We start from the raw sequence: 24,859 nt of genomic DNA, 5'->3' as shown, positions 1-24,859 counted from the left end.
TTTTTTTCATCTGAAAATTTAAGAACCAGCTCTCAAGCTTTTGCTAGCGGAAATTCCCGACAGCAAAGTTTCAATGGAGCATACACACGGTCGGAATTTACATTCAAAAGCTCACATCGGACTTTAGCTGGCGGAATTTCCGATCGTGTGTACGGGGCTTAATGGGCAAAGTATTTTGTTTTAATTGGGTCCACATATATGCTTAAATGTAGGACCTGAGTTTTAGGAATAAAATGTCCTGCAGCTTGCTTTTGGTAATGGTAGTATTGACAAAATTACAACACTGTGGAGGTTTATATTGTACCAGGTTGCAATGCTTGCTTAAACAAAATGAATGACAGCAAGAGCACAAAAAGTGCCTTTTATTGATTTTATTATTTATTTTTCCCCCTGAACATGGAGCACTTCACTGAGAAAATTTGCAATCTTTACTCACTTGAGAGTCAAAGATTGCATGAAGAGCTTTTTATCTACACTTTAGTTTAACCTTTTAGAATATTTCCAAAGCAACTTGCGTCACATGCTCAGAATGAGACTGCTGAAAATGTGAAAAAGTAGGCTGATGACAATACATTTTAAGAGTTTAAACTCAATAAGATTTAAAAGTTTTTAATAAAAGTTTATTATGAACTTTTTTTTTTTTTTGCAGTTTCCAGATTTTCAGTAATTCAGGTGTGCTGGCTGTTTTTGCATGTTGCCCCATGTAACACAGAGGGGAATCAAATGAATGTTTTAACTACCAGCAGATTACATTTTTCATACTACACTTTAGTTCTTCATAAGTTGCTGGATCTGGTCATTGCAGGCTTGCATATCCCCCCCCCCCCCATGCAGCTGTGCAATCAATGAACAATAGATCACAATTGCATTCTGAGCCTCCATACTGACTAGAAGTGCCACGATGCCACTAGACTTCCAATGTAAACACAATGCAAAGCACTGTACTTGGGGGGTGGGGGGGGTGGGGTGTATCGTGACATCATCCACCAGCCTCTCCACCTCCACCTTAGCCAATTGGAGGAACTTGATCCTAAAATACAGAGTTCCTGTGAATGGCTGAACCACAGCCCGACTCCATTTTGTTCTGGAAGCAGGACAGAAAGTCCCAGATTCAGTTGAATTCAACTGACTCTCTCTTGTTTCCACTTTACTTGCACCAAGCAATCCAACCTCTGCAGGATTTACCATTGCAGATTAAAGGCTTACTTTGCATGCAAAGACAAATGGCTGAACCCTAGGGAATACTCTTTCAGGTGTCTTTTGGTCTTTCTTTAGTCTGGTTTTGACCTCAAGGGACAGATTTCTGCTTTAATAATTTTCTTGCAGAAACCTCTTGCCTCACAATCTCTAATCAACACTTTAGTTCAGGGAGTTGCTCGCCCTAAATTTGAACCTTGTGCTCCCTGTTCTTCAGAGACAACCCTTTGAACCGATTGGCGACATTTGCTTGGAAGACCTCACCTTCATAGTCTCCATTATAACACTGTAGTTGAAAACAAAGAAGCAGGATGGTATCCTTTTTTTTTTTTTTCGAATTAATGACATTTCGGCCAGTGTGTGTGGTTTTTGTTTGGGAATTACACTTTAAAGTCAAATATTAAATACAAATCAAATTTTCTTTTCCAATATATTTTTTTTATTAAGGTTATAAACCATACAATACAGTAAAGAAAAGTACTGGTACATGATAGCATTATTGACATACACCATTGATCGCAGGGGAACTGGTATAACGTAAGTTTGGGCTGTGACTATATTTCCTAACAACAAAGAATACATCTCTGAAGAGGAACGGCCTTATCTAGGACGAGGGGTCTTCCCAGCCATGGATTGATCATGGTACCTGGTCTTTGCATATACAGTCCTCAGACGGGGAGTGGGATCAAAGGTGGCTGACCAGCGGTCCTACGTCTCCCCAACTATCAAAAAATGTAGTAAATGGAAAGAAGAGAAAATGACAAGGAAGAAAGTGGTAAAGAAAAACGGTGTGCCTTCCCTAGGGCACTAAAAAGGCTTGCCTCAAATTGGATGAGGCTGTCCCCGTCAGGTAGGTTATTCAGGGTTCCTAATTTTTTGTTTTTTTTTCAAATCATGGAAGCTTATCCTGTAGAAAGGCAGAGAGGTGTTCGTTTAACATTATTCAGGACAATTTTGTCTTTAAGGGGTAAAAAGCACAGGGGATTTCCAAGATCATGCAATTTTTACTCTAGATGCGTGTTGCAGGGACTTAGTCAAATTAGTCCCTGTGAGGGAATAGGTAAAATTGTACTTTTGTACACATCCACCATACATAAAACACAGGGGGGAGATTTCTGGTACCTATTGGGCAATGCTTGTGGGGACCATGTACCATTGCATTACAGCTTTATAGTTGTCCTCTATTAGTGATTTTGCAGCTCTTGTGCCAGTCTATGCCACTCCTGTTTTCATTTTACCATATAAGGAAGTTCGTAGTTTGTGTAGTTCAGAAGTCTGTAAACCTTGGATCTGTCCCCCGTACAGGTATCGATGCGTTTATAAAGATATTCCATTGGGAATTAAATCTTTGTGCCGCTCTATAAATCCTTTTCCTACAATACGACTACACAGCCTTATTATGTGTGTGCAAATTTTTTTTTAAAAATCCCCCTAGAAGTCACGAGACCCTGTGACGTAACACATAGGGGAGGGGGCAACAGAACAGTATGGCACCCAAAACTTTTTGTGGCTAGTGCGGTATCACGGACATATATATATTAGTGTATAGAGAGAGAAAAATTTGAGTATCCTTTTTTAAACTTTTAATCAAGACAGATCGTTTTATTGGTTGTAACGGTATGGCCCGTGGGACCCAGAGGCTCTTGAAGGATACAGGGTACTCCTGGTTCAGCTTCACCAATGACTCTTGGGTCTAGGGTCATCCTATGTCCACTAGGGTCGTAGGATGACTGAGAAATTATGGGCCAGATCCTCAAAAGAGATACGGCGGCGTAACTGCTGTTACGCCGTCGTATCCCTGGTCCTAACTATGGAACTGATCCACAGACTCAGTTTCCCATAGTTAGGACGAAGATCCGACATGTGTAATTGAATTACACTGTCGGATCTTAAGGATGCAATTCTAGGCCGGCCGCTAGGTGGCGAGGCCATTGAGGCCGGCGTAGAATATGCAAATGACCAGTTACGGCGATCCACGAACGCTCCGACGGGCCCGACGCTCTAAATCTACGTCGTTTACGTCGAGTTCCGCCGCGTAAAACTAGGGCTAAGCCCTAGTTGTCCTAAGCCATGTTAAGTATGGCCGTCGTTCCCGCGTCGAATTTTAAATTCTACGTCGTTTGCGTAAGACGTCCGTGAATGGCGCTGGACGCCATTTACGTTAACGTCTAAGCAAATGACGTCGGAGCGACGTCAGTTAGCGCAATGCACGTCGGGTAATTTACCCGACGGAGCATGCGCAGTACGTCCGGCGCGGGAGCGCGCCTAATTTAAATGGGACTCGCCCATTTGAATAGGAACGCCTTGCGCCGGACGGATTTAAGTTACAGCGCCGCAAAATTCCAGGTAAGTGCTTTGTGGATCGGCACCTAACTTGGGAATTTTGCGGCGGAGTAACTTAAATCAGAAAAGCCAAGGCTTTGTGGATAACCCCCTTTATCTTCAATTACATGAGATGGGTCAGTAAGGATAATTCACCATGTATTGCAGGATATCTTGAAATACTACAGGTGGTTAATTCTGAACCCAACAGGTCAATACTGTTAAGATGTTAATTAATGTTAATCACCTCCAGCTACCTGGCTGTAGTGATAAAAGCTTGCTGTGATTGCATTCTATTGTCTATTGTGATAATTAAGTGATAATTAAATCAAAGTGAGGAGGACTAAAGAGACACAGATTACGGTAATCTAGCCTGGGAGAGGCTAAATGCTTTGACCAAACTTAAATGTAAGGTCACACGCAGCAAAGTGAGAGCATACCCACAAGGGGGGAGCACGAGTGTGGTCATATACTATATATCATTTTATTGAACCTAGCTCTTATAGCTCTCCTAGATACAAGTAGCCATCTGAAACAAAACCGGAGATCGGGTCAAAATATGCCAATGTTTTGCTACGGTGGACCTAACTTCTTCTCATTGAGATCCATAGTGGCTGATGATACGGACTGGAATGGACGAGTGCTTGAAAGCCTGGGTTGTTTTTTAAATTATTTCCTGACAGCGTTGTCGTGAATGTTTTATTGATGGTATGGTGAAGGATTTGATTCTGCTTTTTTGGTAACTGATTTGCTGAAATATTTTGATTGTATATATGCTGCAGTAAGTTTCTATATGGAGTCTTTTTTTTTTTTTTTTTGACAGATGTTCCTTTCTGAGCTCCAGTTATACATTTTTGCATATTGATCTTTATACTAGCTTTTTGGGGGAAATTCTACAAACAAGGTCCTTACCTTGAGCTAGAGAAAAGTCTTGGTACACTGCAGCCTGAGAGACCCAAGCCTCAATACACATTGTTTTAGTGTTAATAAAAGTCAGTGCATTTGATGTTAGAGTTAGGTGTGACATACATAATTATTCATTTTACATATAAGAGGTGTAGCAGCTCATGTTTCCTACCCTCTGACTAATTAGTACATAGTTTTGCTACTGTAGTCTGGCAATACACATACATGTACCTACATCTTGTAAAGCAAAACTTAAAGAAGAGTTCCAGGCTCTCTCAAAAAAAATTCAGCAGCTACAAATACTGTAGCTGCTGACTTTAATTAGGGCACTTACCTGTCCAGGAATCCAATCCAGTGTTGTCCTCTCCCAAGATGATTTTTCAATCAGCTATAGGGTGCTATCACCGGCATCTCCACTAAGGGATACTGGCAACGAAGCCTTGCAGCTTCACAGCTGGTTCCCTGCTTTAAAGTGGAGCTTCACCCAAAAGGGGAATCTCTGTTTATCTGTCTCCCCCCTACCACATTTAGCATCTTTTTGGGGTGGGAGCAGGTACCTGTCAAAACCCGCTCCCCCCCCCCCCAAAAAAAAGATAGGCGTTCTCTGAATGACACCTTTGCTAAATGGGCGATGGGATCCTGAAGATAGCGAGGATCACTGCAGTAATGGTGACTACCACAGTGATTCTGCACTCCCACAGGGACTGTCCAAGTATGGAATATGTATACTTGTATGGGTCCAAGCTGGACTAATGTAACTGCAAAAAAAAAATACTTAGAATTCACCTTTAAAATTGCTTGGCACCACCCATATCACTGAAGCACATCAATAAATACTTCTGAGGAAGTCCTTTATTTTGCATTTCACATTTCCAGTCCAAATTACATAAGTCTAATAACGTGTTTGGTAGTCTTACTAGGTCAAAGACCTAGTGGAACTTTAACCAGACCTGAATATAAGGAATTCCCCTTTCGCTCATAATGTTTACTCTACTAGTCACAGTATATGTTTGCATTATTGGCTCCTGGTAAGAGGAATACCAGAGCTCAGTTTTCTTCAGGAACTTGACTTGATTTTCCTGTGATTCTGATTGTCCTTTGATCCATATTTAAACACCTATTGCAGGCTGCAATTCTAAAATAAAAAAAAAAGAGAACAATAATATTTAATATATAACTAGGAAATACATCCACAATTCCCTACAAAGTCAAAATGTAGACTATTTTGTTTAAGATCCAAAATGTAGTTCTTCGACATTCAATAAAACACAGACCCAGATGTGGGCAAGGGCCCCTTGACCCCCCAGCACTACTGTAGAAAAAAAAGTGAGGATTGGGCTCTTGTTCCTCCCAAATGTTCATCTTTATACAACCATAGTGGTAAAACAATTCAAGACTGAATGTAGCCTGGGGGTAACATACAAGCATATTTATTAAGCAGTGAATGTGACTTTCACCAAACATTCATTGGCTGTGAATCAATCACAAATACATTTTTTTTTTATAAACCTTTGTACCTGCATGTGCATTGTTCATGTAGTTTCATGGTGTTATTTGTTGCCCTGTCTGCACAGCCTATAGTAGGCATGTGGGACTGCAAAAGGTTATGTATGACCTATGTCTGTAGTCTAAGAACTGACAATTTCTGTGAAGAATTTAGATATTCTAGAATCCGTAGGTTTTTAAAGTTTAGTGCTCATCAAGTAACAACTAATTAATTCGATTTGAAAAAGACACAAGCAGGCTGAGCAAATAACAGAGCTCAACATGCAGTTTTTTTTTTTTTTTAACATTAGTGCTCCCATATTTGTGATGCAACATAGAAGAAATTGTGAGGCATGGATTGTGGCCTGGTACAAGATGCCTATCCCTTAAGAACAGAGCCCTGAGGTACCCTACTCTTAACAATTAAATACATATGCCATTAACCACTACCTTCTGGACATGCTCCTACCACCAGTTTTCTATCCAGGTACATAAAATATCTCCGATGCCAAAAGACCTTAAAGTGGAAGTAAACCCACTTTTATCCTTTCTAAACTACTGCCATAGTGGTTATCTATAAGGATATACATGCCACCATGTCAAATGTCTCCCTTCTGTCTGTTATGAGACCCTAAAAACTGCAGATTCTGTGGGCAGGTCTGTTGTTCGGAGCTCGTGGGTGGAGTCGTGATGTCAGTAGACTCCCCACCCACCTCTACACTCCCCTTGGCCAGGCATTGATATTTCTTACACCAAACTTCTGCTGGTCTTGTGGATTATGCCCAATGATCACCAACATCCAGTCAAAACCCAGGAAAGCCACCACATGACTTCAGCATGCCCAATCGTGCTGAGGTGTGGAGCAGCCAATCCTGGGAGAGCTGGAGAAGAAAGCAGGAGGGGAGCTGAAATACACAGATTGTCTCTCTCACACTCATGCATGAGATATGTAAATCACCTGTCACTCACAGGAAGAGGGAGAAGCAGACATTTATTTCTCAGTCTGACCGTTTTTATCTCACTGAAAAAAGATAAGAGGACTGCTTAGAGCTGGATTAACTTTTCGTGGCAAGACTTGGCATAGATGACATGAAATCCTATACTGTACAAGGTGCAAACTTTAATTAAAAATTAAAATGGTTTACATCCACTTTAAAGTGCAAGTAAACCCCCCTATCATTTTCAGCCAAGGAAGCTGCCATCTTTGCCTTTGTTTAATCTACAACTGCCATGATGCTGCACATGTGATGAGTTATGACACCAGCCATTGGATGGTTTGACAGTTTGGTTGAGAGCACAACCAATGGGAGTGTTACATTTCCGGCCCATGCCTGAAATGAAACTTTTATGGATAAGTTTACTTCCTCTTTAACTTGTAAATTAAGCATTTATGGGGGTTCTGTGCCAAATGCCTTGGGAAAATCTCGATATGCTGGATCCACGGATCTTCCTCTATCAAAATTACACATCACCTCCTTATAGAATGTTAAAAGGTTGGTCTGACAAAAATACAGGTTGGTTACTACTAATGATACTATTTTCATCAGCAAATTCTTGTATATGGTCCCTTTATCATTCCTTCTAATATCATTGATGTTAGGCTGACTGGTCTAATAGTTTCCGGGTATATATATTTTGCCCCTTTTTTTGAACACTGGTACTTCATTTGTTTTTCACCAATTTGCTGGTACCATTCAGTCAGTAAAATTAAGAGTAATGGTCTGACTATGACATGGCTACGTTTTTTTTTAGAAATCTTAGGTGTAAGCCATCTGATCCCAATGATAAATTCACGTTTTTCACGTTTTTCTAGTCTATCTTTATTATCAGTTTCGGTCAGCAAGAAAGGAGGGTACATTCAATATATTGTAATTAACATTACTGTTTTTTTTATTATACCCCTTATTTTTGTTGTTGTGAATGGTCCTACCAAAATGTGTGGTCAAGAAGCCACCAGATGTCTGAAACAAGTTGTACCTGCAATTATAGTTGCCCATTTTGCTACCTCTTACATTTGCTGCTCAATACATTTCAACAGCGTCCCACCCCTTATCAGTACCAAGAGATCAAGTCGTGTCGAAGTCATAAAGTTGTTAAACCTCTTTATTGTGCTATATTCTCTCTGTACAAGGGCCTATTTAGATACCAGTGTAAAAAAGTGTCCACATTTTTACTAACTATCTCGACCGTTTCATTTTCATTAACTTAAAGCGGATGTCTGCTGAAAAAAAAATATTAAAAGCCAGCAGCTACAAATACTGCAGCTGCTGACTTTTAATATTAGCACACTTACCTCTCCTGGTGTCCAGCGCCGTCGGCAGCAGAGGACGAGCGATCACTCGTCACTCTGCTGCCCCCACCGCCATCCTCGGTGAGGGAACCAGGAAGTGAAGCGCTCCCTACGGCACATGCGCGAGTCGTGTGCGCCGTGCTCACTGGTCCCTGCTGTGTTCTGGGAGCTGTGTGTTTCCCAGACGTCCTGCCCCGCAGTCTACCCGCAGACTGTGTGGCCAGAAGTGGGTGCAAATATCTGTCTTTAGACCATTTTGTCGACGTATATCGTCGTGTGGCGGTCCTCAAAAAAATTATAATAATTTCTACTTTTGGTTATAAAACATATCCAATTTCTTCATAAATGTAGGCCAAAATGTATCCTGCTACATGTTTTTGGTAAAACAAAAAACAAAAAAAAATCCCCAATAAGTGTATATCAATTGGTTTGTGTGAAAGTTAGTGTCTATAAACTATGGTATACCTGTATTTGAAAATTGATCAATCCTGATGTACTAATGGCCTCTCATTTCTTGGGTCCATTTAAATGCCAGGACCATACATATACCCACCACCTGATAACCCATTTTTGGAAGGTAGACATTCTAAAGTACTTAGTAAGAGGCAGGGTGAGTTTTTTAAAGTTGTAATTTTTTGTTGTAAAAAGAAGATAAATATATATATATATATATTTATATATTAATACCAGTAAAGCATCATCAGTGACTGGTGTGGCGGTGACCAGGGAAACTGACTGGGGCAGTATGTAAAATGTAACCGTGCTTTGACGTTGAATACCGTTCTTATGGCAGCAGATAGCACTTTTATCAGTGGCGGAAGAGGTGGTCACCCTCCTCCCACCACTTCTCGGTGGTCTCCACCGCTTATCCAGAGCCATTGGTAGCGGCGGAGACTATCGGGTCCTTTCCCCTGCGAGGCATGTATTTGAGTTAGAGAATGATGGCCCCCACTCAACTCCATACCATTGGATGATGGAAGCAATGTCAAACGTCATTTCCACCCACTGGTCTTAAAGTGAGAATTATAATTCTAGCACTAGATTTCCCCTATAACTAAAAACAGGTAGCCTGTAGAAAATGTTAAACATCACCAATGGAGATATTTAGGTGCCAAAGTTTGTCACCATTCCACGAGCGGGCGCAATTTCAAAGCATTACATGCTGGGTATCAATTTACTCAGCATAACATTATCTTTCACAATATAGAAAAAAATTGGCCTAACTTTACTGTTTTCTTTTTTTTCTTAATCATAAAAGTGTATTTTTTCCCCCAAACAACGGTTTGTAAGACCGCTGCGCAAATACGGTGTGACAACGTATTGCAACGACCACCATTTCATTCTCTATGGTATTTGAAAGAAAGAAATATATATATAATGTTTGGGGGTTCTAAATATTTTTTCTAGCAGAAACAAAATGTTTTTAATTTGTAAACAGCAAATTTGAAAATTAGGCCCGGTCCTTAAGTGGTTGAATACTTTTTCTTACAGTGGCACTGGAGTACTTAGGGGGGAATCAGGGATTTTTTTTTCTTTTTTGATGATCACTGTATAAGCAATAGTATTAGCTGTTATGACTTGGTTAACATTCATGAACAGCTTGCTTATGGTTGTGATCTGTGATTGGCTACATCTAATCACATGATACAGGTAGCCAGGTACCATGTGACTTCTGTGGGCCAACTACAACCGTAAGCACGCTGATCAGCAATCACAGATCACAACCGTAAGCAAGCTGTTCATAAATGGAAATCCATTGACAGCTTGGTCACATTGTTATCATGTGATCACTATGATTGGTCATAGCAACCACATGATACCCCGCTCATAGCTCTGATGGACACAACAGTCACAGCAGTGCATGGCTTCACAGCCAGGGGGCATGCTAGTGCACCTGTGCAGCTCCTGGCCTACAGGTACACGATTGTGCCTGTATATGCCGCATGGTCGGCAAGTGGTAAAATAAAACGTTAACCATATTAAAAACGATTCTCAAATATATATAAATGACTTACCCAATAGGAATAATGCTGAGAAATCCAAGGGTGCCAAATAAAATAAAACAGAATCCACTGTTCCAATCTAGTGTAGCTTGATAAAGTTTGTTGAATCCAGCTGAAGTGCTCACTGCCACAACTTCTATTGTGAGCTGAAGTGCCACAAACACTTTGCCTGAAATAAATGTCATGACAAGTTTGAGTTATCAATTTTTTATGTGACTGTCAAAATGAAGTCAGTTTTATACAGTGAAGATTCAGAAAATAGCATGGGGTAAATTTGTACAAATCATACATTTTATTATTAATCGAGAATATGGTGACACTAAACAATATCCTTATTCTCAAAAAATCACCTCATATACATCCATGTAAACCCTTACAGACCACTTCCTACAGGTAAGCCTAGATTAAGGCTTACCTGTAGGTGCAACAAATATCTCCTAAACCTACACGGTTTAGGAGATATTTCCAAAAGACATGTACCGATGGCTACGGCGCATGCACCGTAGACAATGGCGCTCAGTCGCACTGAGCATGAGGTTATTAACGGCAATCATGCCGTTAGTGGCGGCACCCATAGGATGTGCAGGAGTGACGTCATTGACGTCAATCACAGCGCTGGAGCCACAATACAAGGAAGACACTCGGGGAAAGATGGCGTAGATGAAGGAGAGGAACGAGCACCGCTGCATGGGCTTCGATCTCAGGTAAATAATACATAATGAGCTAGTATGCTATGCATACTAGCTCATTATGCCTTTTTCTTTCAGGGATTTTAAATTTTTTTTAAGAGGATATACTTCCTCTATAATGGCCCAGTAATCTGTTTGTCATTAAAACATTCTTATGCCTCGTACACACGGCCGGAAGTGTCAGAAGTCAGATGGGCTTATTTTCTCAGAAAGTCCGACCGTGTGTAGCCTCCATCGGACTTTTTTTGTCGGAAGTCCGACGGACCTTAGATAGAGAACCTCTCTTTTTGTCCGTCTGACTTCCGACTTTTGCACAGTTAAAAGTCCGGCTGCGTGTATGAGGGATTACTGTGTTTTTATGCCATCTTGTAACATCCCACTTCAATTTGTTTGGAATGAGCAGAGCATGTTAGCGCAGTCATGTGCAAATTCCATAGACCATCTCAGGAGCAAGCATGGTGGCTATGTTCCTACATACAGTGTGAGTGTTGAGAACAAACATAGCCACCCTCTAACCAGAATCTGGATTATAGCAGATGAGACTGGGGCACTTTAAGGTAGAAGGTACTTTGAGTTAAAAGTGAATTTAAAACTTTCCATTTGTTTTTAAAACATGTCTTACTTACCTGCTCTGTGCAATGGTTTTGCAAAGGGCAGCCCCTTATCTGCCTCTCTTAGGGTCCCCCTGGTTCTACTACTGGTTTTACCTCCCCACCAAGTGCCCCCATTACAAGCTACCTTCTATGTGGGCACTCGTGCGTGTTCAATGCCGGGCTGTTTGTAGGTTTGCCACCTGTCCGGGATTCACCGGGTTTGGAATTATACATCCGGGTTTCAGACCGCCTAAAAACCAGACACACTATTCAGACCAGACTATGGCTTCCTAGCAGGGTTGCTGGCTGCAGATGTGTAAGCCGAGAGTTTGTGTCACTCTCTTTCACACTGCCCAAAGCCAGCACTAACAATCCCCCCCCCCCACACACACACACACACCAGTAGTGTATTTAGGTTTTGTGCTGCCCTAGGCCTGACTAAACTCATGCACCCCCTAATTTAAATATGACCCACCCCTTTCTGTCAAGACCACACCCCTTGCTGTTTAAGACCCACCTTGAAATTTTTGAGTGCGGGCTGAGGGCCGTGTGGGGGTGGGCAATGAATGCCTTTAAGGCCTCGTACACACGACCGAACAGGTCTGCTGAAACTGGTCCGCGGACCAGTTTCCGCGGACATGTTCGGTCGTCTGTACGGCCTATCGGACAATGTTTCGGCCGACCGGACAGCATGCTAAGAAACATGTCCGCTGGCACCATGTCCGTCGGACATGTCCGATGGTCTGTACGACTCATCGGACATGTCTGCTGGGCCAAAATCCCCCGCATGCGTCAAAGTGATTCGACGCATGCGTGGAAGCATTGAACTTGCCGGGTCGCGTACCTCACCACGTCATCGTCGCGGCCACGTCACCGCGTATCCTGTTCGTGGGGAATTTGGTCTGATGGTGTGTACAGCCATCAGACCAAATGATCCCAGCGGACATGTCCGATGAAAACGGTCCGGCGGACCGTTTTCATCGGACAGTCCGACCGTGTGTACAAGGCCTTAGATTTCCTCTCACTTCTTGTTTGGCTATGGGGCAGGAAGTGAAGGGAAATCTCTGCAATGGGACAGGGATGGTAAAAAATAAACTGACAGGGGCTATAACCCTCCCTTACTCTATCCAACATGAAAAGAAAGTGTTGCCTATAGTTCTACTTTAAGCACAAATTTCTGAGAATTTCATGGAGAGGACTAAGAAAATATAACCATGCCAATGGTGCAGCAGAAAACATAGAGCACAGTGAGGAATGTTTGTGGTCCAGAATGATAGGACAGTCAAAATTATAAGCATCGCGCCCCCCCCCCCCCCCCACAGTTGCAGAATGCCAGCCGCCCGCATACCGGAAGCAGTGCGGCCGCTTTATGGGGCGCTAAGACTGGCACTGCTCTAACAGTGTAGCGCAATCCGGCGGGGACTCTTTCCGTGCTTCCCCCTGCAAAGTGCTGCCCTAGACCTGGGCCTTGTTGGCCTAGGCCAGGATACAGCATTGCCACTCCCCCTTACATAAGAGTCATCTCCATACATGAAAGTTATAAGTGTTCCCCCTGAAATCAGGGTTCCCAGAGCATCCCTTATGTCAGAGTTCCCAGAGTTCTCCCTTACATCAGAATCTGAAGAATCCTCCCTTACAGTGTAAGGAAACTCTGCGAGTTCAGATGTAAAAGGGGAACTCTGTGGATTCAGATGTAAAAGGGGAACTCTGCGAGTTCAGATGTAAAAGGGGAACTCTGTGGATTCAGATGTAAAAGGGGAACTCTGTGGATTCTGATGTAAAGGGAGACTTGTGATTAATTTCATATGATCACAGGAAAGTTTAAGCAATTCCTGAATGCAGCTTTATTGCGTTATTACCCATCTGCAATGGTTAGCCTTACTACATACCATAATTCTAACCCTCACTCCTACCTGTTACACATTTGCAAGTTTATTTTTTGAGAGGAGGAACCAAGTACATTTTCAGGTACTCACTCCCACTTCCTCGTCTAGATGAGGATTTTGAAGCCCTATGTCTGCCTTCCCTTGTCCGCAGCCTTTTGGGATATATGTCAGACATCCCAGGAGGTTTCAGGACAGTCTCTTCCAGTTGGCGGATCTCGCACATGTGCAGTGGTAACGGGAGCTGGATGTTGGTCATCAGGAAGTGACCGTCTGCTTCAGGTCATGCTTCCCTTAATCAGTGGATCTCACTCATGCGCAGCTGGAAGCCGGTTGTGAATTAGAAAAAGGCCAACCAGCTCCCAAATCTGACCTACAGCACTCTGCATCCTATTCAGAGGCGTATCTAGTGAAAATAGCGCCTATGGCAAGCACTGAAACTGCGCCCCTGTCTAAACATTTAAAACCCATCTTTCAGATAACCTTAACAAAAAAAAACAGCTAACAAAACTAGTGATATTTATCATCCCTTGTGATATTTATCATCCTCTTTATGGAGAAATCTGGGGTTTATTAGACCCCTGATCCATTATCTGCCCTCCGAGGCCAGGTAAATGCAGAACCAATACTGGAAGTGATTAAATCTTCATCAATTAAGGCCTCAGTTTTCACAGAGGAGAGCGAGAAACTGATGTTCCTCCTTCTTCTTTGTGTGCTGCCAATCCGACCAGATGAAATGGGAGAGCCTGGGAGAACAGGGGAGGGCTGTGGCTGAACGCAGCAGGGATAGCGCTGCCATTGTCCATTAGCAAAGGTGCTGAAATGGAGATCATGCCTATGCTCAGGAGGAGGGAAGAAGAGACCCTCAGACCCTGGTAAGTGCCTTGCTGCCCAGCCACTCAACAGCGCCCCCTTCATATGGCGCCCATGGCACTTGCCATGGCTGCCATACCCTAGATACGCCACTGATCCTATTACTTAACATTTTCTGTTTGCATTTCATTTGAAATATTACATCTCACCATATGATGATCCTTGAATTTGTTTAGATATCACTGATCTGATGGTTGGTGTAGGTATTTGTGAGAACATCATTACACTTCGAGCTTAAAAGAAAAAAATATAAGATTATTCACAGATGCAGGTTTGGAGAGAAAAGTTTATATTAAAATATATGTTAGTACACCTATGTATCTGTAGGGACACCCTTCAGGCAGCAATTGAAATGCGTAGTCACAGCCTTTTGGTAACAGCAACATTTAAATGTAGTGAAGGCCACTGTGTGCATAAACAGCTCAGCGGCAGGCTGAAATATTCAATATAATGTACTTACTTAGCTATTAGCATGTCTGGGAAATTTGTAAAACAGTGGGCCTCAGAATGAGGGTGGATATCAGTGCAGAACCAATAGTGGCACCTGAAGCTTGCCTAGCCAAAACATATGTAATGGTTGTGGCTTTTTCCAAACGGGTTCCAATAGTGGTGCACTATTGTCCTGCAGTACAATAGGAGTTTTAACAGTAGAGAAAGGATATACCCTCGCTTCAGAGGTGTGACTGGACGGAAAAAATGTGTCTGCATTGACGTCAATGGGAAAAAACGTCACTGTGATAATGTAAGTGGGAGGAAAAAAAATGCACCTGAAACTGGTGTCAATCTGAGGAGAGCTAGTTTAGCGTATCTGTCAGTGGGATGAAGGAGGAGGGCTGGAAGGCTGATTGAAGCTCTCTGTGGTGCACTGAACCAAGGGACCCTGGGTGGCTCTAGGGGAGGTAGTATGGCTGACAGACACTAAAGAAAGTAGGGTGGCTATAAGGGTCTTATGGGCTTTAAGGAGAAGAGGGGGGCTGAATTGCTCCACCTACGCTCTGTGTGCCCACAGTTCAGAGCACACAGGAGGCAGCTTCTCCTTCTCATTTCTGGTTATGTAGTATGTCACATGACAGTAGAAGATAGTAAAAAAGGCCGTCCACCCTCACCTGCCCATACTGGGAAGAAAGTTAGATCTTAGCAGATGCCCCTTCTCACTGCTGTCTTCAACCCACAGTAGGCTGTTACTGGAGGGAAAATAGAGCAGACAATTCCCTCCTGCAACCAGTAACCTTATTTGCTGCTTGCTGCTGGGGCAATGAGAGGGAATGGAAGAAAGGAAGGGGATGATGGAAGGGTGTAGGAAGACAAAAAAGGAAAGAAATAAGGAAAGGAGAAGAAAAGCAAAAGAAAGGAAGGAACAAAGGAAGAAAGGTGAACAAGGGAAAACTGTTTATATAGGCACATTTATCCTTTGACTAAAATATTCTAAAGTACTTAAAGTGGAGGTCCGGCATTAAAAAGAAAACAATTAAAAGTCAGCAGCTACAAACACTGTAGCTGCTGACTTTTAATAAGGACACTTACCACACTTGTCCAGGGTTCCCGCGATGTTGGCAGCCAAAGCCGAGCAATCGCTCGGGTCTTGGCTGCCACGCCACCATCCTCGGTGAGGGAATCAGGAAGTGAAGCATTGCGGCTTCACTTCCCGGTTCCCTACTGTGAATGCGCGAGTCGCGCTGCACTATGTTATTGGGCGGATGTCTCCTGGGACACACACAAGGAGAAATTTCCCTGGAGGCAGCGCGAGAAAGAAGACCACCGCGGACAAGGAAGTGGCAGATTAGGACGATCTGCCTAGTAACAGCCACTTCTGGTACGTATAAAAACATTTTTATTTATTTTTTACAAATTTTTTGTAGCCTTTTTGGCTTTATTTTTGGGTAGACCTCCACTTTAATTTAGCAAATATCTGAATATTGCTGAATATTACTGACTGTATCAAGAATGCATTCTACTTACCAATATAGTACATAAAGGTCCAGCGCACAAAGGCCATTATTAGAAGTCCAGAACTGAATGAAATTATTCCAATGACAATCATTGCCAGGTCTCCCATACATTGGCTCAAAATGAAAACTCCTAGAAAGCTGGTGATGTATGTCATGTAAGCTGCAGCATTACCATAGCCAACATCAACAGGACCCCAACTCAGTGGTGCTTTCAGTACAAAAACATTGATCACATCATCAGCAGCAGTGAAAGAAATATTAAAGAGGACTGCACTAGTAAACATAGTTATAAATATAAGCTTGGATGGAAACACATATGTCGATTCCTCAACTGAGTGCCCCTGTATCGTAGTATTATCAGTGTCGTTGATCAATGATGATCTGCTCTCAGAGCAATTGTCTTCCTCAGGTGTCCGCAGAATAAACATACTATATAGAAAACATAAGGCATAGCAGCCAGTGCTGCAACACACAAGAATAGTCCCTTCACGGTTTGCAATATTTAAATGAACAAATATGTGTCCAGAAACCAAACTTCCCACAAATCCAGCCACGCCATACACCATTTCAATGATGATGAGTCGTTGAGAACGTCTCCTCTCTGAAGAACATAGGGAGGCCCAGGCCATAACCCCAGCCCAGTAGGTTGTGAACCAGCCAGTTAAACCATTTAGAGCAGCAGAGCCAAACATGATTTCTATAGGCCATTCCCAAAGAATGATGAACAGCAAAAAAATCCTTGATAGAAGATAGCCTAGCAATGGTACACATATAGTCACTTTTTTGCTGGTTTTGTCTCCAATTTTTGCCAACATATAAGCAGACAGTAAAGGAGTTAGACCCATAATAACATTGTAAATGATATAAAAGTTTGAGATGGCTTTCTGCAACACATCATCAGTACTAGAGTTGGTAGAAACCGGTTGGTTGTTGATGGTCTTGTTATAGTGATTTCTTACAACCATAAGAAGAGCAGTGTCATAAAAAGAGCTGCCAATCTGTGTCCCAGCAACCACAGGCTCAATCCAGGTCCTTGCTGTGTCCATTGTACCGGAAAAAAATTCTATATCAAATAATCACTATGAAGTATTCTTGTGTGTCAGTATGAAGGTTGCCACTGAGCCTATTGAGCTGTAAAGAATATTTGTGTTATTTATGACATTTTTTTAATTATCATTCTAACTAAAAGATATTTTACAAAAAGACATACTGGAGAATTTAATAAAGTTATACGGACCATTTTCTGGTGGTAGTTTCCTCAAGAATTACCTGCACCATATTTAATCAAGCATGTGTGCTAGTTTTGCCAACATTTTCAACACGTAGCAAATTCAGGCAGTTTAAAATACTGCAACTCTAGGAACCTATCACTATGGCAGCAACAGATTTCTGAAGTGGAAAGCAAGTCAAACCCAAACTAAGTTTAAATCTTCTCCAAACTCGATTCAAAGCCTATTCTAACTACTCTGTAAAGCAAATACACCTATACTTAACCTATTCTGAAGGTACTCCGGTCAATGGAGGGAGGGATGGGAATGACAGCCCACAAAGGATGCCCCATAGTAAGCTTTTGGGTGATGACATTGCCCAGGGCAGGCTCTGCAACAGCTGTCGATATCTCTTCTACACTGAAGCCAGCGCTAGAGATATCATGGCCGGACTGGAACGACTTTAAAATAAGCAAGTATACAGATCTTTCCTTTTACAGGGTAGATAGAATAGGCTTACAATGGGGGTGGGAGTAGATTTAGGGTTATTTTATGGTTTGACTTGCCCTCCACCTTAAAGAATTGCCACCAGTTCTCAGATTAGGAAACTGGCGGTAATTAGGACCAACTCTGAGCTGGCATGCAACATATCCATGCTGGGAAGCTGGTGTGTATGACAGCTACCAACAGCATGCTGTATACCCGGCCTCATTCAGCTGTCGTCCAGGAGAATCCCCAGAGGAAAGATCAATGTAAACAAAGGGTTTGGGGATACATGTGATGGTGCTACCTAAATATGGCAAAGCCCATGACCCAAATATGGCAAAGCCCATTGGATAGGCCGAGCCTGATGGGGAACTGAGAGACTAGCATTTTTTGTTTGACTGACAGCGCACACAATATGCAGATTAAAAAGCTGATATTGCACTAGAGGCAAGGTATCTGTCCACTACTTTTTCACTGTGAAACGTAAGTAAAATGGACCTGATGAGGAACTAGTCCCTGAGTTCCCCAACAGGCTCGACCCACACCTAGTACAAAACTCCTCAGCCATGCACTTTTCAGTGTCATGGGTGCAGTGGCCTATGAGGAGGAAGGAGTATACACATACGAGTTCGCAGCCACATGAATAAAAGTCCACAAACATCAAGTGAAAGCATCAGTTACAAATCTTCTAAAAAACAATAAAGTCCAGGAACAAGCAACATTTTTCAACTATCCACAGAATGTATTAAGAGATGACCAATACACTCGTGTCCCTTCACCACAAATAAAGTCGGCCTCTTACCAAATATGAGTGTAGCACTACCCCCGGAGGAGCCGCTGGTTAGATTTGGGATCAGCGTATTTAAGTTACCTCTTCGCTGTGTCTAGGGGTGATGGTAGTGTTGAGAGCAATAACCAAATGTCTAGGACCGTTGGTTGATGTTTTCAAATGCTTTATTTTCCCAGTCAAACACGACCAACATGTAAACTTGAGGTAGACAGGATAGGTTGGTGAAGGAAGAGCAACTTCACAGTATCAGGCTATGGATAGTAAAAGGCAGTCCTGCCCCTCTTTGTAATTATATTCATCTGCGTCGCCACTCCAGCCAGAGTGGGTAAAAGTGCCCCTGGACAGACCCCTCTCACAGGCCTGGCAGCCAGAGCGCCACTTAAAGCTTCTGGGAGAAACAAGTCTCTACCACCGACTTGGCTCTAATCAAATTGAAATGTTAGGTGAGACCTCTGCCACAGGCCTAGTGCTGAATTTGTGGACGTTAGAGCGAATCCTCCCAGTATGTCCTTTTGGGGTTACCGACTGACAGGGTGAATATGACCTGTCAATGTCCGGTCACCCAGATCCCTGATGGTTCGTTCAAGCCCTGTTGAACCCTGCCTCCGGGTTCTCCTCAGACCGATCCCCCACCGAACAGCACCCAGCTTGGGATCTTCTCAATAGAAGTGGGGACCCAGTAAGTCACTGGGGCCCCTTTGCAGCATCAGTTGCTCCAGGCTATGAGAGCCCAGAGCCAGGAACTCTGTGTAGCACGCGACCCTGGCCAGGTAGGCCATAGTGGTGGGGCCCGTGATGTGCGCACACCCTGAAGGTGGGTGCCGCACCTGGAACCAGGAACCTGTGAAGAACCCCGAACGGCCTCCGCCACAGAAATACCTCTCCCCAGCATGCCTCGCGAGTGAAAACTCCTCCAATTGGCTGCTGGGAAGAAGCGGCTCCGCCTGGACCCCTCTGGCGCCACCTACCGCCCAGAGATGAGACTGCATCTCTGCGGCACAGACTGACCCACAGGACAATCCAGATTTGGCAACAGCCAAATTTGTCAAATCAAAGAATGAGAGTAACATAACTCTCTCATTCTCCCACTAAATTTAAATATAGCACCTGTACGAAAGTACACAGGCGCTACATGAGAAATCCTCACCACAGAGAACAGTCATACATGCGATTAACAGACCTCCAGACATTCATAAATGGCAATAGGACACCAACTTCAGGTTTCAGTGATTCCAAGGATCAGTATGTCAGATCAGGCTGCATCCGCACTGGAGGTGAACAGAGACCACGCATAGTATAAAACCTGCCAAACAATTTATTTAAAACAATAAACAGGTACTTAGAGGTGAGGCTGGGTTCAGGCAGGGGTCCAGTGTGTCCCTATTATCCATTTCAGGGACGAATCTGGCCCAAATTTGTGCCGGAATTTGGACTGAAACAGAGCCAAAGAATCACAGGACCCCTGTGCAATTCACTCCACAGCCACTCCAAAGCTGTGTAAACCGACTCCATTGAGAACTGGTCACAATTTCCTGTCATGCGAATTGGATGCGGGGAAACAATTTTAATCACTGAAACCGGAAGTTGGTGTCACTGAAACCGGAAGATGAATGACTGGATGTATGTTATTCACATGCCTGGCTGATCTCTGTTGTGGAAATCTTTCATATTTGGAAGGAGGCCAACCTTATTTGTAGTGAAAGATACAAGTGTTTTGGTCATCTCTTCATACATTCACAGAGTCCGTGGATAGTTGAATATTTTCACTTGTTCCTGGACTTTACTGTTTTTTAGAAGATTTGCACATCACTGATGTTTTCACTTGATATGTGTGGCCTTTTATTTGTGGGGATGTGCAATCATTGTATATGTATATCTATATATAGAGTCTGACATCCAATATTTTGATGTTTAATGGGTGCTGCGCAAAATAGTATTTTTGTAATGAGGAATGAGTGTCTAGTATGGACACTTTGATTCCAGTGTGGGCACTAGCAGATTCATATACTTGTCTCCGACAGATATACGAGTCAGGCACAAGCACTGATACTTTTGGCGCTATGCTCCAACAGAATTCTAAAGGATGTCTACATAAAAAAACCTTCATGAATTCCCCTGACCTCAGTGCAGACATCAACAGATTCATGTACGGTACCTCTGGCAGGTCCTAGGGTGCATCCATCCCCAGGGTGAAAACGCTGCTCCTCCATAGATACAGTCAGTCACTGTGTAAGCCCTGTCACCCTAGGACAGGAAGTATGTGGCAGGATCACCAAATCAGTTACACCTGCAAAAAATAAAAAAAATTCAGTCACCACAGTAGGCTGCAATAAGGAACATTTTTTTTGTTCTTGAGTATTGATACATATTACGGCACTTTCACCCCCTTCCTGCCCAGGCCAAATTTAAGCCTTCAGTGCAGTGGCATTTTGAATGACAATTGCGTGGTCATGCAACATTGTACCCATCTGAATTTATTTATTTTGTTGAGACATATAGAGCCTTCTTTTGGTGGTTTAATCACCACTGGGTTTTGTATTTTTGCTAAACAAATGAAAAAATTAAGAAAATTTTAAAAAACAAAGCAAAAACAACCTTTCTTTGTTTCTGTTATACAATTTTGCAAATAGATAATTTTTCTTCTTCACTGGTGTGCACTGATGAGGCTGCACTGATGGGCACTGATGAGGCTGCACTGATGAGGTGGCAATGATGGGCACTGATGAGGCTGCACTGATGGGCACTGATGAGGCTGCACTGATGAGGTGGCAATGATGGGCACTGATGGGTCAGCACTAATAATCAGGGCACTGATGATCAGTGTAAGTGTGCTCTTGCATGCGCAAGTAGGGAACTGGACAGTGAAGCCGCAACGCTTCACTTCCTGATTCCCTCACCGAGGATGGCGGCGGGGGCAGCCGAGAGACGAGCGATTGCTCGGCTTCGGCTGCCGACATCGCGGGCACCCTGGACAGTTTTTTTTGTCAAAGCTTAATTGAACAAGCTGAATTAGCCGATTAGCTACCATGCACAGCTACACCAGATTGCTCGAGTTTTAATAAATCTCCCCTATAATGTCTTAAGGCTGTGTCCTTAAAGCAGAGGTCCATACAAAAAGTAAACCTCTGCTTTTCGGACCCCCTCCCCCCCCCCCGGTGTCATATTTGGCACCTTTTTAGGGGAGTCACGCCCATTCCCGTCTCCCCCGCTGTCTTCTGGGAAACACACTGGTCCCAAGATACAGCGGGGACCAGTGAGCACGCACCGCGCCGCTCGTGCATGCGCAAGTAGGGAACTGGACAGTGAAGCCGCAACTCTTCACTTCCTGATTCCCTCACCGAGGATGGCGGGTGGGGGCAGCCGAGAGACGAGCGATTGCTCGGCTTCGGCTGCCGACATCACGGGCACCCTGGACAGGTAAGTGTCCATTTATTAAAAGTCAGCAACTGCAGTATTTGTAGCTGCTGGCTTTTAATATATATTTTTTTAGGTGGACCTCCACTTTAATACACCTATCAGGCAGAAACCCTTCCTACCAGCCTTATGAATGATATATCTACATAGGCTGTGATTTATAGCTACAAACATATCATAGGATTTCCTGCAAGGAATGATCGGAAATCAAAAAGGAACATCCGAGTCTAGATTATTTTCTAACCTTTTTTAGGCTCAGTTCAAACTCTGAACTGCACCATATCCCTGTTCAATTCACATTTAGTGAGGAGGGATTTCGGTACATTAATTTTGAATGGGCTCAAATCACACCAAAGATGTGCATGCAGCAATTTTGGAACCAAACTGCAACCGGATCGCATGGTTGTTTTGCACCATGTGATCCATTGCCAGAAAATGCACTGCATTTGCGACCTGGGTTTGGGGTGTCCTTAGGATTGCACTGACCCCAGCTATAGATCACAAGAGCAGTGTGATTTCCAGGAAATGCGCATTGGATTATGCACCACATTAATATAAACCTGGCCTTAAGGTAACCTTTTTGTAGTCATTCATACTGCATACACTATAAATTAACTTTCAAGCATGTTAAAGTCCTGCACATCATGTAATGATTATCTAAAGTAAATTTTATTTAAACACCTGATCTGTCATTCGGTGATTACAGTCATATCACCTAACAATGAAAAAACGAATACAGTCATGCCAAAACATTTCCGATTAGCGTCATAGAAATATTTTAAACCTGATTTAGACATCTGAATTCAGTATCAAAGTGTTACTAAACCCACAACAGTAAAAACAGTGTGTATATGCAGTAAAGCATGCTTGTTGTACACACTGTGGAACCTAAGGGGTTAATCCTCTGCATTGTGTAAAAAGGCTGTTTGATCCTGTATGCACAGAATCTCCTCTTCTTCCACTGACTCCAAAACCTGTCCAGATAAGACAGTCACTCTGCACATGCTCAGTTTGGTGTTTATTGCTAGAGAGTTTTTTTTTTTTTTGGGGGGAGAGTGTATATGATCAGCACAGGGCCAATCAGCACTGTCCAGACAGAGGGTCAAGGAACGTGCATCCTGATAGGACAGCTAGTGCAGTATGAAACTCCTCCTACAAGCTTTACCAGACACTGATAGAAGTCACTGCTATATACTGCTGATGAGAAAAGGTATTTAGCAGTTTAGATTTACAAAAAATATTGCATTCAGATGTCCTGTGTACTGTGGGAGACCGGATTTAATGAATGCAGGTTCTGGGTTTAGTTACACTTTAAGAAATAAGCAAAGTTTAAGTGCCTCTGATATAGTCAGCTGCAGGGAATACAAAGTTTTATACTCACTTTTATGTGCTCAGAAAACAGCCAGCACACAGGCACACACTGCTCTGCACTAGTCCTGAAATGCCATTCTTTGGGATTTGAAAGTGCTGACTGCAACAGACTCTGCTCTGTTTTACTTCCCGACTTCTGGTGTAAAAAAAAAATCAAGCTAGATTCAAGGGAAATCCCTCCTCCTGGTGTCATCTACGCAGAAGAATTTTTTTAAGGCATAGAAGGCGGGGAATTGTTACATTTCTTGTTGCTTCACACTGCACTTCTCATCCATAAACCCTGAAGTACTCCTTGCTGTACTTCATTCCCTGGGATTAATTAGAAGCAGAGCTATTAGGTCTAGTACTTATTTTTTGTGCAAAATTTTAGGTGGTCATCAGTAATATCTAAATATAACAATTTTATATTACATTTTTTTATGGTTGTTCACTTTTACAGAGATGGCCAGTTTATGAAGGTGAGATCTGAAGATCTTACTGGCCATCTCTGTACAATATCTCCGTCCAAGCTTCTTCAGCCCAAAGGTGGAGAATCTGTTAGAGAAGCTACTTTCTTCCTAGATCAGCACCAGCAAAATGTAAAAGAGAGAGAAAGAGAGTGATATAGAGATCTAGATAGATAGATGGATAGAAATATATACAGCATGCTTTTGGGTGCTATTCATGGTTAATAACACCCCAAATGCGATCAGCAGCCATGCATTTTGCCACACATTTTGTCATTTGACAAATGCACTACAAACGCGCCAAAACACAAAACAAAACACACACAATGCTCCATACTCAAAAGTTTCCCTTTGGCGCTTTTTTTAATTCACATTTTGGTGCAGTCTTTTTTAAAGAACGTCCCGGAGCAAAGGGAACCTAAGTGGAGTGGCAAAATGACTGGGGGGACGCTGTGTAGGTTGCACAGGAAGTGATGCAAGTAAGAGGGCAGTATTGTGTGTACACAGGGCTGTGCTAGCCATATTTATCTGTGTCTATTAGCAAGGGCGGATGGGCGGAGCCAGGCATTCGGGCGCGAGTAGCAGAAGAGGTAACACACAGCACTGATATTTCTGTGTTGTTACCTCTTCATGGAGCATTTAGACAGCCTGCTCAAGCGGTTGCGTCGTATGCATCTTTTGACGAGGTGGAGCACAGGGCCATCTTTTCCATTGGGCACGCTGGGAAGTTGCCCGGGGGCCCCGCTTGCCTGGGGGGCCCCACCGGCTGCCCAGCAACTCCAGTAAAAAATTGTGGAGAGTGACGGGTTATGCCGCGTACAGACGGTCGTTTTTTGTGATGAAAAAAAAACGACATTTTAAAAAACGTCATTTAAAATGATCGTGTGTGGGCAAAACGTCGTTTTATGTCTTCAAAAAAACGACCAAAAAAAAATTCGAACATGCTCAAATTTT

At 43.0% G+C, this 24,859-nt stretch overlaps 1 protein-coding gene across 2 annotated transcripts; it reads right to left on the bottom strand.

Moving 5' to 3' along the window:
• Positions 1-4,320: 4,320 nt before the first annotated feature.
• Positions 4,321-24,201, bottom strand: LOC120946573 (thymic stromal cotransporter homolog). 2 transcript variants are annotated; one of them, XM_040361150.1, is made up of 6 exons: positions 23,470-24,201; positions 20,830-20,961; positions 16,201-17,321; positions 14,391-14,474; positions 10,216-10,372; positions 4,321-5,560 (listed from the first exon to the last, which is right to left on the bottom strand). In XM_040361150.1, exons 3-6 carry the CDS (start codon positions 17,234-17,236, stop codon positions 5,473-5,475), a joined length of 1,365 nt encoding a protein of 454 aa, XP_040217084.1. In that variant the 5' UTR covers positions 17,237-17,321; positions 20,830-20,961; positions 23,470-24,201; the 3' UTR covers positions 4,321-5,472. The 2 variants fall into 2 exon arrangements, with proteins under 2 accessions (XP_040217084.1, XP_040217085.1); XM_040361151.1 differs by lacking the exon at positions 23,470-24,201 and adding an exon at positions 22,969-22,999.
• Positions 24,202-24,859: the final 658 nt, after the last annotated feature.

The sequence above is a fragment of the Rana temporaria genome, chromosome 1 (assembly GCF_905171775.1).
Source record: "Rana temporaria chromosome 1, aRanTem1.1, whole genome shotgun sequence".
Taxonomy (NCBI): Eukaryota; Metazoa; Chordata; class Amphibia; order Anura; family Ranidae; genus Rana; species Rana temporaria.
The sequence above is the reverse complement of the archived record's forward strand: the minus strand, read 5'-3'. Positions and strand labels throughout refer to the sequence as shown.

Excerpts from the sequence above, each read along its gene's own strand:
- LOC120946573 (XM_040361150.1), bottom strand. The coding sequence starts at position 17,236 with ATGGACACAGCAAGGACCTGGATTGAGCCTGTGGTTGCTGGGACACAG. Across the intron at positions 14,475-16,200 it reads GACCTTTATGTACTATATTG|CTCGAAGTGTAATGATGTTC; the intron begins GTAAGTAGAATG and ends TTTTCTTTTAAG. Across the intron at positions 5,561-10,215 it reads CTCAGCATTATTCCTATTGG|AATTGCAGCCTGCAATAGGT; the intron begins GTAAGTCATTTA and ends TTTTTATTTTAG.